Here is a 14,548-nt window from a genome sequence, read left to right as displayed (position 1 = left end):
GTGAGACCCCACCTGGAGTACTGTGTCCAGCATTGGAGTCCCCAACGCAAAAAGGACAACGAACTCCTGGAGCAGGTCCAGAGGAAGCCACAGAGATGATCAGAGGGCTGGAGCACCTCTCCTGTGAAGACAGGCTGAGAGAGTTGGGGTTGTTCAGCCTGGAGAAGAGAAGGCTCCGGAGGGACCTTATAGAGACGTTCCAGTACCTGAAAGGTGCCTATAAGAAAGCTGGGGAAGAGCAGTTTACAAGGACATGTAGCAATAAGATGAGGGGTAATGGGTTTAACCGAGAAAAGGGTAGATGTAGGTTAGATATTAGGAAAAAAGTTCTTCATTACGAGGGTGGTAGATCACTGGAACAGGTTGCCCAGACAGGTAGTGCCCCATCCCTGGAGACATTTAAGGTCAGGCTTGATGGGGCTCTGAGCAACATGATCTGATAACATTGTCCCTTCTTACTGCAGGGGGTTTGGACCAGATGATCTTTCAAGGTTCCTTCCAACCCAGTACGTTCTATGATTCTGTAAGACCTCTCATACACAGATTAGCCAAGACTCTTGCTTTCAGCATGAATCCCTAGGAGATGCTGGTCCTGACCTTCAGTTAACAGATAAGATCATTCTTTACACTGTTTCCTTCAAAATTTCAGACTTCTACTGAATTAATTAAAGCTTCCTCAAATGTACTAAATTCTGTTAGTATGTCTATGCCACGGTTCCTTTTTTATTTCTTTAATTGTATCATTTTTCAATATTTCCATATTTCTTGTTTCCTTTCTTATTTCTTCTTATTCACTGGTTTCATTTCACCACTAAGCCTACCTAAAAGGGCTTTAGTTAGAAAAGTCACTTCAATTAATAAAATACAAGATCATCGCATCCAAAAGCAAGTAAAACTTTTTGCTCATACTGCTCTTCCAGGGAAATGTATTCCTCTTTCATTAAAGACAATTTAACTCTTTGTAATATAAATTTACCTCTGCTCTTAGGAAACAAAACAGACAATGACAGTGTGTGTTTTTTCTGGCAGTAAGCAACTGCCCTCTTTTGTTTGTTTCTAATGAGTCATTTCAATTTCAAAATCTTTTTAAAAAGCCACATACTGGAAAGTTAGTAATAACTTCACAATCAGCCTTCTACTTTGTTTAATTTCAAATCATAAGGTTGTCAGGAAACAAAGTTTTGTAGTTTCAGTCTCCATTTTCTATATAGGTCCATTGTTAATTGAAATACTTAACATTAAATTTACCTCTGAACAACTTTCAATGGCTCCCTGCCAATCCAACAGTTTTAGTTTACAAGCGCCAATGTTTAAAACACAGATCAAAGCAACAGTCTTTAACTTTGGTTTGTCTGCCTCCTCTGCCACTGCTTCAGAAGCTTCTACATACCTACAAAAAACAGATTTACAAAAAACAGGTATTAGTGTTGCAACTTCCATTTTGTTCTGCCTTTAGCTATCTTCCCACAGATACGTGTGAACTGGCCTCTCCAAATTGGCATTTTTAAAGCAGCTTCAATTCCATCATTACAAATATTTATTAAACTAAATATGTAAGACCTATTCTGACAAAAAAAAAAATCTGAACTCACTGGCTAATGTCTTCCAGTAACTCCTATTCCTCCACTGTACTAACAGCATTCTGTTTCCTAGACTATACTAGATGGCATGAAATCATTAGAATTTATCTCAGTGACTGCTTATCCTCAAAAAACATGTTGCTCATCAGTGGCAAAATGTCAACATCACCACTGCACCTTCCAGATTCATGGGAACCTTCATCTCCACTTCATTAATATTTTAATTAATTCAGGCATTTATGGCTGAAAAGCTGAAGCTAACTTTACTTTGTAAAGGAGGGTGTTTTACAAGCATTAGTAACGCCACCTTCTTTCCACTGTCTTCCTTCATTATTTTTTTCCTGAATTTCAAAACTGATACTGGTTCAGGACTAAGCCACATCATTTATTGCATCTCTATTTCACAGGCAAACTGTATCTCATTCTTCTTAATTTACGATGTGCTAATGCTGTCAATTTTTTATTTCAAGTGGCAAAAGTCAGTTGTGGATATAAAAGTCCTAACTCTTTTAATAGCCTACTTGATGGAACTTCTATGTTTTTTTAATTTAAAAATCTGTTTGCATACATTCACATTTTAAACATGCCATGACTAATGCAGTCTTTGCAGATCAGCCCCTATGTAAGTTCAGTTTTTGCATACCCTATCTTTTGAGTGTTGTAAGTTTGTATACAACTTTGGACCACAGAAATAAGCTATACTTAAACCAGTAAATCAGACATAGTCCCAATGATTTTTCCACTTGCTGGGCATTGTGCAAAAGATGAGAACCAGAAGAGAGAGAAAAGAGTAAAAAGCTAAGGAGAGTTATAATACAAAACTGTGTTATGTTCAGAACAAACAGACTACATTTATAGTACTTACAAATCACATAAAAATGTGAAAGACTGCAATCATTCTGGAAACAAAATTAGAGGTTCCAAGTCAAAGAAATCAGTAAGATTAATATCAAGGGAGACAACAGGAAGTAATACATTTTTGGACAAAAAAACTCAAGCACCAGTAAGACAAGAAAAAGAACAGAGAGTTATAATGGTTACTGTTGGCAAAAAAAGAAAAACAACATTGCCAGACTGTTTGCTAGGTGAGTTGTACATAAGACATGGAACATGATAGGAGCTATTCTAATTCCTATCAGTTCCGGCGAAGTGACAGCTAAAGTACACCATCTTTTGCAAAGAATTAGATTTTAAGATACAACAGGGCATGTCCACTGAAGTATGACCTATAAAGAAGAGCTGGAATGATCCAATTTTTTTAGTCTAGAAAAGGACAAATTAGCACCAAATAGAAGCTGTCTACTCAAACTGGAAAAGCCTTCATTGGATGTGTTTAAGAGTGAGCAAGACAGTTTTAAGGGATGCCATAATTATCCATGATATTTACCTAAGAATGGGGGGAGGAAACAAATAGATGTAACACAAAGTTCCTTAAAGATCTATTCCAGCCTTTTTTTCTGTATGACTTCTAAAAGGTTTACATAGAAATCCTATTTACTTCAGGATTTCTGTTCGTGTATTATGGGCTTTTTGAGGGCAGGAGGAGACATCACATCTTGGGTTACTATCTATAATTAAAGGATTCATTTTTCATGCCTCAGAAAGACATCATTTGTTTGAAATCCAGTCAGTTAAAAACCTTAGCTGGAGCATTAAATATGCCTGAATTATTTTTCTTTCATTATTGTTACTGCTAGTTAACCAGTGGTCATTAAGAAGGTAGAGATATAGGTCAGTGTAACTTAAAACAAAACAAAAAAAAAAACCACCAACCCAACAGTTTTAGGAGAAGCTCATATACATAAAGCAAAAATCATGAAAAGAAGAAAGGAGCAGTATGGAAACAAAAGCAGAAAGATCATGATTTTGAAGGCAAGTCTGAGTTATACATGGAGTCAGGATGATTGTATGGAGCCTCAGGGAAAATAGTAGTGAATAAGGGTCGCATTTGGGGGTGCTCTCTCTTGAACTGTCAATTTCCTAAACTTACTGTTTTTTTGAAAATCAGAGAAAAAGTATCTCCCTCTTTTCCTGTGCATACCTTGCATACACTATTGTGCTTTCCTTCCCAGTTATGCACAGCAAGAGTATTAAAAAAGTATTTAGTCCATTCGAAACACTACTTCCCGCCTATTGCACTTACCTAGCAATGAGTAGAAGACCTACTTGAATAAGAAGCTAAAAATCAACCAGATGTTTTCCAGATTCAGAAGGCTCTTTTTATTTAAAAAAAAAAGAGCACAGCAACAGGCACTTTTAAAATGCACATATCATTGCTTGATAGCAGTATTAATTTGGGTTACAGGAACTACCTGATTAAATGATGATAGCCTTACCGTAAACTTTTACTGTACTTTTTAGCTGCCACTTGCCAATTTTGCGATTTGAAGAAAGTATTTCCTATATTCTTTATGTCTTCTGCTATGGCCACAATCTTGTCAACCTAATAAAATAGATGGAAAATATAAAGTATGAATGTATTTATGAAAGAAGTCTTGAATTACTTACTATTTAACAGTAGGATCCCACGTGCATCCTCTTTCAAAGGTTATTATAAAATATCAGAATAAAAACATTCCCATTTTAGACAAATACTAGCTTCAAACCACTCCTGTGATATTATCTACTTTATGTAACAAATGTTAGCAGAACATGTTATGTTAGCATAACACAGTTATGTTAGCAGAACTGCCACTTTGGACTGCCGGTGGGCAGACTTCAGCCTGTTTAGGAACTTGGTTTGCAGAGTCCCTTGGGCAGCAGTTCAAGTCCCTTGAACCTGCTTAATAGATGTGGGAAAGGCTGTGGGTGTTGTCTACCTGGATTTAGTAAGGCCTTTGACACTGTTTTCCACAGCATCCTCCTAGAGAAGCTGGCTTGGACAGGCATATGGTTCACTCAGTAAAACACTGGCTGGATGGTGGGGCCCAGAAAGTTGTGGTGAATCCAGCTGGCAGAACAAGTGGTGTTTCCCAGGGCTCAATTTTGGAGCCAGTTTAGATTAACATCTTTATCAATGATCTGGATGAGGGAATTGAGTGCTCCCTCAGCAAGTTTGCAGATGACACTAAGTTGGGAGGGAGTGTTGGTCTGCCTGAGGGTAGGAAGGCTCTGCAGAGGGACCTGGATAGGCTGAATCAATGGGCTGAGGCCAACTGTGTGAGCTTCAAACAAGGCCAAGGGTCAGGTCCTGCACTTGGGTCACAACAACCCCACGCCACAGGCTTGGGGAGGAGTGGCTGGAGAGCAGCCTGGAGAAGAACCTGAGGGTGTTGATTGACTATCAGCTGAACGTGAGCCAGCAGTGTGCCCAGGTGGCCAAGAAGGCCAACAGCATCCTGGCCTGCATCAGGAACAGTGTGGCCAGCAGGACCAGGGAAGTGATCCTTCCCCTGTACTTGGCACTGGTGAGGCCGCACCTCAAATACTGTGTTCGGTTTTGGGCCCCTCACTACAGAAAGGACATGGAGATGCTGGAGCGTGTCCAGAGAAGGGCAACAAAGCTGGTGAAGGGTTTAGAGCACAAGTCTTATGAGGAACAGCTGAGAGAGCTGGGGTTGTTTAGTCTGGAGAAAACGAGGCTGAGGGGAGACCTTATCACCCTCTACAATGACCTGAAAGGAGGTTGTTGTGAAGTGGGTGTTGGTCTCTTCTCCCTAGTAGCTAGTGACAGTACAAGGGGTAATGGCCTCAAGTTGCGCCAGGGGAGGTTTAGGTTGGTTATTAGGAGGAACTTCTTTACTGAAAGCATTGTAAAGCACTGGAACAGGCTGCCCAGAGAGGTGGTTGAGTCACCATCCCTGGAGGTGTTTAAAAGACGATTAGATGTCGTGCTTAGGGGCACGGTCTAGTGGTGGTCTTAGGGCTAGTTCAATAGTTGAACTCGATGACCTTAAAGGTCTTTTCCAACCAAAACCATTATATGATTCTGTTATTCTATGATGTAATACAATAGTCTGAAAGATTACATTCCTAATGGATTTTCTACAGTATAACGGATGAGAAAATACCAGAGACAACATAGCAGTTTCCCCTTTCCCTAAATGCTGCTACCCACACAGAGCTATACATAAAGTTGTGGACTGTTATTCATAGAAAATAAGACAGGTTAACAATCAAAGTATTCAAGCAAGACTGTCTTATTCCTGAGAAAATGTTGTCTTCTGCTTCTCAAAATGGTATTAGTCACCTGAACTATGCACTCTCTCATACTCGAAGTTGTATCAACACAATTCTCTTTCTCTCAAAACACTTGAAATATCTATGGAAGGAGGAAAAGAACAACTGCCTGTCTTTATCAAATGCAGTATTTCTGCTTCCAGAATGGCACACATTTCAAGTGTTAAGTTACTTTCCCAGTGGCAATAAATAGTTTCTAATTACTGCTGTCTATACAACAGTCATCTTAAGCTCTGTCAAATGGATATACTGTAATATCTACAATATTATGTATACATATATATTATATATACATATGTAATATGTATAATATACAAATGTACTGCTGTCAGTAGTACTATCAGTTTACATTTCTATCCTACTAGAATTAATCACCTTGAAAACACTGCTCACAGCTTGAGGCAACTGTCACCATGGTTTCTGTAATTAGTTTATATGAACAAGTTTAAAGTTAAAGGAGGCAGACACCTACCAACTTCAGTTCTGAGCCACAGCAAATGCTATCCAAAAACATCTTCAAGCTCAAGTGCTTCTCAATAGCCAGATACAAGGAGTTTCTGGTTTCTAGCTGTAATGGCTTTTTTACTATTCTATTTCTAATTCTGTATTTGGAATCTGCAGGTGCAGCCCCCTCTTTTTTCCCCTCTCACAAACCACTGTTTAATTTATACAGTTTGTCTATTTCACTTTCATGGTGAAGTAAAAACCTGCAGAAGAGCTGCTTTCACCAGTCTGCTCCCTAACTCTTAACAACAGCTCATCCTTCAATTTGAACCTCTTGAAAAGCAAACAACTACTAGGAATTGAGACTGACTAGCTCTGATGTAGTAAAATCTTTATAAAAGGTTGATTTTTTTCTAGTAAGTGAAATAAAATCTTTTTAATGGTGGATATTTAAAAAGTTGCACAGAAGCAGCATGTAGGTACAACATAAAGTTAATCACCTGCAGGATGGATTTCTAGTAATTGCAATTTGTCACTACAGCACAAAAACAAACTCTAAAAAGAAATGAAGAACAGAAAAAAATTAAGTGTCATAATTGTATGTAATCGTGGTTTTAGTTATTGGGGAAAAAAAATCAGCTGAAATTAGCACTGAAGAAAAGAGATAGCAATCCCTTCCCACAGCATTCTCTTTCCTAAAATTTGTCACCATTTAATCAATTAAACCTTGATGAATTCTTAAGAAAAAAAAGCTTAGTGAACATCACCACAGACACCATGTAACTCAAATTACGTACAAGTCTGGTATTTTGTATAATATCTTAAAAGAAAAAAACTTACATCTTTCAAGTCTGTATCTGAATCTTCAGGAAAATCTGGATGAGCGTCTCCAGATCCATCCTGGGGAACAATTCCCCAGTCATCTCCTTCCTTTAGCTCTCCACAATCTGCAATGATGCACAACTAGAAAAAAATAAAGTGTAAACAGCAGTATTGCTTCTTAAGACAATTTCCCCCAAAAAAGCCACTACTTCTGAGGGGTCTTTGAAATTCAGTAAAAATGCTTTTTCATCTACTGTTTGGGTGCACTGAATTCAGAAACCTGCCACACCATTAGCCTATCCTCATCAAAAGGCTTTTATCACAGAAAGTGTTGCCTTCAGAGGAGCAGCATTCCAAGAACACCATACCCACACTCCAGAGGGAGGCTGGAAGAGGAACTGGCAGCAAGCTGAACTGCAGCAAAACACAAGACATGGAAGTTCTACTACATTAGAGAAGGTGGTTCTTTCTCAAACTGCAAAATCTTTTAAAGTTACAGAGGTATTAATTTTTCAAACAACCACAAACTGACATGACCTACACACTGATTGCTTTTACAGAATCATGACAACTTATGACATAAAATATGTAAGAATTACATATCACTTAGGCAGGATTGTGAATTCCACCTTTTAGTGTTGTAGCCCATCCTACACTTCTAGTTGTACATTTCCAACTTCACCCTGAAAGAGGCTTCTACCCTCACAGCTGTGTTGAATAAATCAACTGTTTGTGCAGGGGAACTTTACAGCAAAAGTTCAAAAGCCTCTTAACAAGGACAGTAAAATGGAAATTAACACTGTTAGTAAAACTAACTGGATAACATTTTATACTTCTAAACATTACACCAACTACTTAGAACTGAATATACATAATATGACAGAAGAATAAACATCATCCTTAAGTGCTTTGGATTTTGCTTACCTTAGCAGGATTTTCTCCTTTTACTTCAACGTTTTCTAGTATTTTAACTACACCCATTCCTTTGATTACTTGGCCAAATACCACATGTTTCCCATCCAGATGAGAAGCAGGCACCGTTGTAATAAAGAACTGAGAGCCATTAGTACCAGGTCCTGCATTTGCCATGCTCAGCAGCCCTGGTTTATCATGCTGCGTTGGCGGAGGGGGGAAAAATCACAACCGACATAAAAAAGATCTGTTATAAAATCATACATATTATTCTGTAAGGCTATTAATATACATAGCAAGGACAGCCATTATGACAACTTGGTAAACCAGTTACATACAGTTGGCAACTAATTCTACCTATCATGACTGAAGATGGCAAATTGCCCAGCTCTGCATCTTTACTTGCCACCTAGCAGTCTAGCAAGCAGAGCCATATGTGTGACTTGATGCTGCAACATCTGCCTGCTTCTTGTACACTCAGTCCACTGCACAGCTGCTGAGTTTAAACAGATCACCTGAGGGGTATATGAAGTTCCTCACTGGATTATGCAAGACCACTGGCCTCAAGAAACGAAGCAAAACACCACTTAAACCACCTTTAATGTTACACTGTCAAGACAGGTATCTATTGTTAATTTTGTATGGGCTACTCACACAAAATGAGTTGTAGAATTATGGGGTTTAGAGGACTGTTGCCTTTATAATTTCAAGGTAGGTGGGGTTTTTTTTAAATCCTTCACTTTTCTAGACAGACAGTTTTTATTCTGTTGGGATTTTAAACCATCTAATCATTTTGGTTCATGCTACCAGGCCATAAACTAACAGCTCAACGTGAGAAGATACTGTTTATCTTGTTTCCCGCAAGTACTTTTTCCATCATTGAAATAACAATTATCATGCTCTATCACACAGATTATTTCATTTTCACTTATACTGCAAAAATGTACTTTCATATGTGTTGTGAATCTCTTGTTGTTAGGCTGTCATTAAGATACACAGTCATCAAGATATTATTTTCCCCAAGTTGATCTGGTTATTAAGTGCAAGGAACTGTTTAATGTAAGTCAGTATGTTATACCAAGACACTGGTACAGGTCTGAAGCATGCCAGTGGTATTCCTAAGAAACTTGATACTGTGGGAAGGTGAGGAGGGAAAAAAAACCAGCCAAAAAAAAGTATGACATTATAGAGACAGAAGCAGAAATTGCTGTGAAGCAGACCTCAGAGCTCAACAGAAGTTTAAGTAGATTTAGACAACAGTCTGAGGTAGCTGTATTTAAGCATCTGGTTTGTCTCTATAGTCTCTACCACCTCGAAGAACCTGTTGTTTCGAAAACTATTTTCCCATGCAGTGTTTGGATTTCCATGGTGGCAGAGGGAACTCCTTGCCTGAGGCGTTCATCTGGTCATACGGCACGAAGAGTCTGAATCTTTCAACCACGACCTGTAAATGTTACTACTTTTTTTTTGTTTTTCAATTGCAACTAATTCTGGACAGCAATGCTTTGTAAACAAAAAGCCAAGGAACAATAAGCTGATGTTGCCTTACACCTGCACATTTACCTTTTGTCTGTAAAGATTTGGAGGACAAGTTCAAAAGTTATGGACAGCAGTCTGGTGGCTCTGGTCTTCACATTTACATGGAACCCCATTTTGTTTGGAACCAACTCTTAACATTAATCTCATGATGACGGTCTCTATTTATAAACAAAATTGTGTCACTCGTGCATCTTCTTGCCATGAGTGTTTGAAAATCACTGCAGGTAGATATATTGTCTTTCCCATGATGGTTTCTGCTTGTCATTTTGTAGGCTTACAAAGCAAGTAAAAAAGTCCAGACAAAATCACATTCTCTGACAGATTCAAGGCTTGCAAAACTATGCCACAGTAACAACACTGTGTAAGTTGAGTGTTCCACAACAGCACAGCCATTAGCTGGAGAAACGACATCAAAAAAAGCTTAGTGGGATTGATCTGACAGGGTAAGCTGACTACTGACAAAGCCTTATAGCTTATTGCAATTTACAGGAAACCACACAAACACCACAAGAACAGACAGGCAGCTCCAGTGTCCTCACGTGCCAACAAAAACAACTGTTGTCTGAGACAGTGGTTTGAAGACACTTTGCACCACTGCCAGATTAAGATCCAGTGAATTTCTATGTAGTAGAGGCATTTTAACTCCCACGAAAGTCCTAACGTACTTGGCCAACGCATGATGGGAACTGAGCTCCCAGATTCTGCACAAGATCCAAGTGATCTTCAACTCATCCCTGGCACACTGACAGCTTTTGTTATAGCTGACTGAAGTACAGAAATGGGAATCATTTGCATTCCATTCATAATTACCTCCAGATCTCACTTGACAGTACAACAAAAGAAACAATTACACAAAAGCCTCCTTCTTCAGGAAGCTATAGATCCTGTGACAAGGACCAAGGCAGCATAGTAACTTTAAGCAGCACTGCTATGGGTACCACTACAGCAAGTGTCAGACTTCAGAGAACATCTGTCACAACTGTAATTAACTCTATGATGAATGCTGGAGCTACACTTCCAAGTATTGCTCTGAACTTGGTAATCGACTTTGATGCCTGATTAGTGGAGGACTGCTGTATTTTCTTTTCCAAAATATTGTCTGGAGGAAAGTACTATTGGAGTCAGGGCTTTGTTTCAACCATGGGACAGCAACGTCCCTAAGTTTTTTAGTCAGTGTTGCTGAGGAGTCATTCATATGCTATCACATAGTAGCATGGTTAATGCCAGTGCTGAAAACTGTTACACCTACAGCAGCAGGTGTCCTGGCTGTTGCAAGGGGTACTTGCAGAACATTTTATTTTTGTTGTTTCTAGATAGTACTCCCACCTAGGTTCAGATGCAGTAACTGATAAATCAAGCACAAGGGATTTTTTACACCTACACGGTCCTTTATGCACAGCTGAGAACACAGATGAGCACTCAGAACAATTATTATGGTTGCCACTTTTATTCAGAATAGCTAAGTCTGCTAGCCAAAAATGTAAGTCACAGTGTACAGGTAATACTTAAATTTTGAGATCCTCAGATAATGTATAAATTGTAGCCTTAAGGTACACAGACCTCCTGTATAGTATGGTGAAAAGTCATCTTCCCTTTCTGGAATACTAATTTTTTAAGAAAGGTAGAACTAAAAAATTTAAAAATACAAAAGGCAAACATTTCTTCTTCAAACGCATAAAAAAAGAAGTCAATCTTACATGAAAAGACAGACTCTGGAAACATGAACTGCATTTGATTTTGATGACAAAGAGAAGCCTGAAGAAAAGTAATGGACATTTTGAAAGTTATGCCTTTGCAAAAGAAACAAGACAACATACAGGGCATACTCTGAGAAAACTGTTGTTCAAAAAATGTACTTCTTATATGTATAAAGCACACATTCCTGCAGTCTTCACGGCGTCACTAGATGTTGATTTTGAGGACAAGGGCAGTTTCAGAATTTCCTACTCTTGCAGAACAGCTCCCTCTTCTTCCTGCAGCTGCGCTGATAAAAAAGCTTGTGGGACTGCAATAATGGTTGCTAGTAATTAAAAAGTGAGCTCTAATACGTAAGAGGGAATGAGTAAAGGGAGAGGTAGGAATTTCTGCCATAAAAACCAGTATCTTACAATGAGATCCTCAAATCAAGACTTCCGCATATTCAAAAACTTGGCTTTGTTCACAGCACATTTTTCCAACATTCTGGGTGAAAAAAAAGCCATTCACAGTCTTTTCCTACTCGTATCATTGAAAATAACTGTAGTGGGTAAAATGCTTGCTTTTAAATTTTCCCTTGGATTAATTCTGAAATCTACCATGGATTCCCATTTCTTAATTAAGAAAGGTATTTCTCACATCTAATCTTATGTTATTAGTGTATGAAAAAAAGAAACACAAAATCTATTTAATACTAACGTACTATGTATGCTTCAGAATGACAAAATTTGCCACTCTTAAAATGTTAACACCCCTACCTTAATGAGAACTAAAATACTATTTCAACAAAATTTAAACTATGTTTGTCTTTGTTAATGAGGTTGGCCTCATTCTGAATGCATTCACACATGTAGTTGTTCTGCATTCAACAAATACTTTAAGGACAAACTAGTCTGGGGCTTTCTTGCTGTATTCTTTACATTGCTTAGAAGTGTGTTGACCTTGGACTAAACAGAGCTAATTCTGGACTAGAAGAAAAATTAAAAATCACTGAAACTTCAAAAACTGAACACAGTTAATATCAATAGAGTACCTTATAATGAAAGTTTTCATCTTCAAATTTTTCACCATATATACTTTCTCCGCCTGTGCCATTTTGATTTGAGAAATCTCCACCCTGTACCATGAATTGTTTTATTACTGTAAAAGAGAAGTTATAAAATATAGCAGCAAGGCAGAAGAAGAACAATTCAGAGATGAAGAGAAATCCCTGTCACCAGTACCCGTGCCTAAATAAAACTGAAAACCACCTTTTATTTATCAAAGTTTCCCCTAAGTACTCCTTTTAAGTGGACATCACTTGATATGTAATCCTTTACCTGAAATCCATTTCAACCTACTCCCAACTCATAGTAAACTAGTTTCACTATACTAACTTATTGGTAAATTTATAATTTACGATTGTCAACACATGGTAAGAACATCTAGTCATTAGGAGGACCAAAGTCAAAAACTTACTTTCAGTCAAGTTATTTCTTAAACAAGTGCTCCAAATTATTATTTAATATTATTTCAAATACCTCCATTATTTCAAATGGAGGACTTCTGTTACGAACTGTAACAGAAGTTAACTGTTAAACAGGCTGCCCAGGGAGGTGGTGGAGTCACCATCCCTGGATGTATTTAAAGAGCGGGTAGACAAGGTACTTAGGGATACGGTTTAGGGGGTAGACAGGAGCGGTTGGACGTGATGATCTCGGAGGTCTTTTCCAACCAAGCGATTCTGTGATTCTGTGATTCTGTGTGAACTAGAAAACAGGGGATTTCATAGAACTTACTTCTGTGGAAAGGACAGCCTTTATAATGGAGAGGTTTTCCAGTGGTAGGCCCTGTTCCTTTCTCTCCTGTACATAATGCACGGAAATTTTCAGCAGTTTTAGGTACAATGTCAGCAAATAATTCAAAGACGATGCGTCCAACTGAAATGACAAAGAAAAAATGAGACATATTTTTAAATCCCGTCCTTGGCATGGTGATGTGTTGAGCATTACAGGGCAAAGGAAAGTAATGTTTCAGACTTTATTTTTATTTACATTACTATTAAATTTAGATTTTAGGGTTGTTCCATGGCAGTTGCTGGCAGAGTTACACTAGGCTTTTACCAAGGTTATTACCAACAATTAATTCCACTATCAAGAATAATTTAGGGGTTATAAAGACAAATTCTGCCAAAATCTACCAAAAACACCAAATGCATTTTCTGCCCCCCAAAAATGTGGTAGGAAACCACATACACAAATGTTAAAGCCAAGCTATGTATTTTAACATGCATACTTATATCTATTTTAACATACATATGTAGCTTGTTCAAACAAAAATAGATACAATTTTAAAAAGACTATTTGGTGGAGACTTCTAGTTGATCAAAAAGCTTATGCCAAACATGTACATCAACCTTACTCCTCATTCTCTTAAACCCCAATTTTATTAAGACACAGTAAAACTTAACATGCATATGAATAATGGCTGTTTACATTTACAGATGTTACAAGCAACCATTAAATCAAAAAATGTACATGTTTTAAATAAAGGAAATGAAACCTGAGTAGCTAACAGATCCTGTAATAGTTGATAAATGGATTTTGTGTCAAATCCTCATCTTTTCAAAAACTGGCTTCTTGGAGAACTATTTCTCACTCCTATAAGCCAACATCAGTTGATGCTCCTGTTTTTCATCAGTCAATTAGTTATCATAACTTCACCCTACTGGAAGCTAAATGTAAATACATTAATTCTAATCAATGCAGGAATGAAAACAAATTAGACAACTGAAAGTCAATAAAAAGCAAATAATCTTACAGACTTTTTTTATTGAGGAGCAGAATGAATACATGACAGGCGATATCCTGACAAAAAGGCAACACCTATCTTCACCCACTCTGAAAACCTATGCTTTCAATTACCCTAACTTTGATGCTTTTGCTTTCTTATTTCCATTTTGAGCATTTTCGCAGGTTGTGACACATCCCTAGGATATGGTGGTGGGCCTACAGTCTGAAGGCAGGAGTCACAGAGTTGCTCTGATGGAGGCCACACTCGACACACTGACAGGACATGGCTGTACACATATAGGAGCAGGCTGCTGCCATACTTACGCTGAGGACCCATATGGTGCAGGGCACTGTACCAGCCTGCTACACTTGGTTTGGTGAGACTGTATGGCAATGTTCGCTGTGTCACCCACAGATATTTCCCTCAACTGGGAAGCCACAGGGGCTGGAGTCCCGGCACAGCCATGTTTGCCTTTCTGTTTCCTCGGGGCTGTTAATTCTGGCGGGGAAACGACAGAGGGCGGGCGCAGGGCGCAGCGGGGAAGGCCGCGCAGCGGGGAAGGCCCCGCCGCGGCTCGCACAGGAGGCCTGTTCGCGGTGGGGCCA

General features: G+C 38.5%; 1 protein-coding gene across 1 annotated transcript; it reads right to left on the bottom strand.

Annotated features, from left to right (window-relative positions):
* Window positions 1–1,248: 1,248 nt before the first annotated feature.
* Window positions 1,249–13,090, bottom strand: PPID (peptidylprolyl isomerase D; the record flags this gene model as incomplete). Its single annotated transcript, XM_010183755.1, has 6 exons — window positions 1,249–1,390; window positions 3,917–4,023; window positions 7,044–7,166; window positions 7,950–8,138; window positions 12,205–12,311; window positions 12,950–13,090. Coding segments are annotated over 6 exons (809 nt in total), but the record flags the coding sequence as incomplete, so codon positions are not given.
* Between the last annotated feature and the right edge of the window lie 1,458 nt (window positions 13,091–14,548).

Source organism: Mesitornis unicolor, unplaced genomic scaffold (assembly GCF_000695765.1).
Source record: "Mesitornis unicolor isolate BGI_N332 unplaced genomic scaffold, ASM69576v1 scaffold23454, whole genome shotgun sequence".
Taxonomy (NCBI): domain Eukaryota; kingdom Metazoa; phylum Chordata; class Aves; order Mesitornithiformes; family Mesitornithidae; genus Mesitornis; species Mesitornis unicolor.
This window is presented reverse-complemented; position numbering and strand designations above follow the sequence as displayed.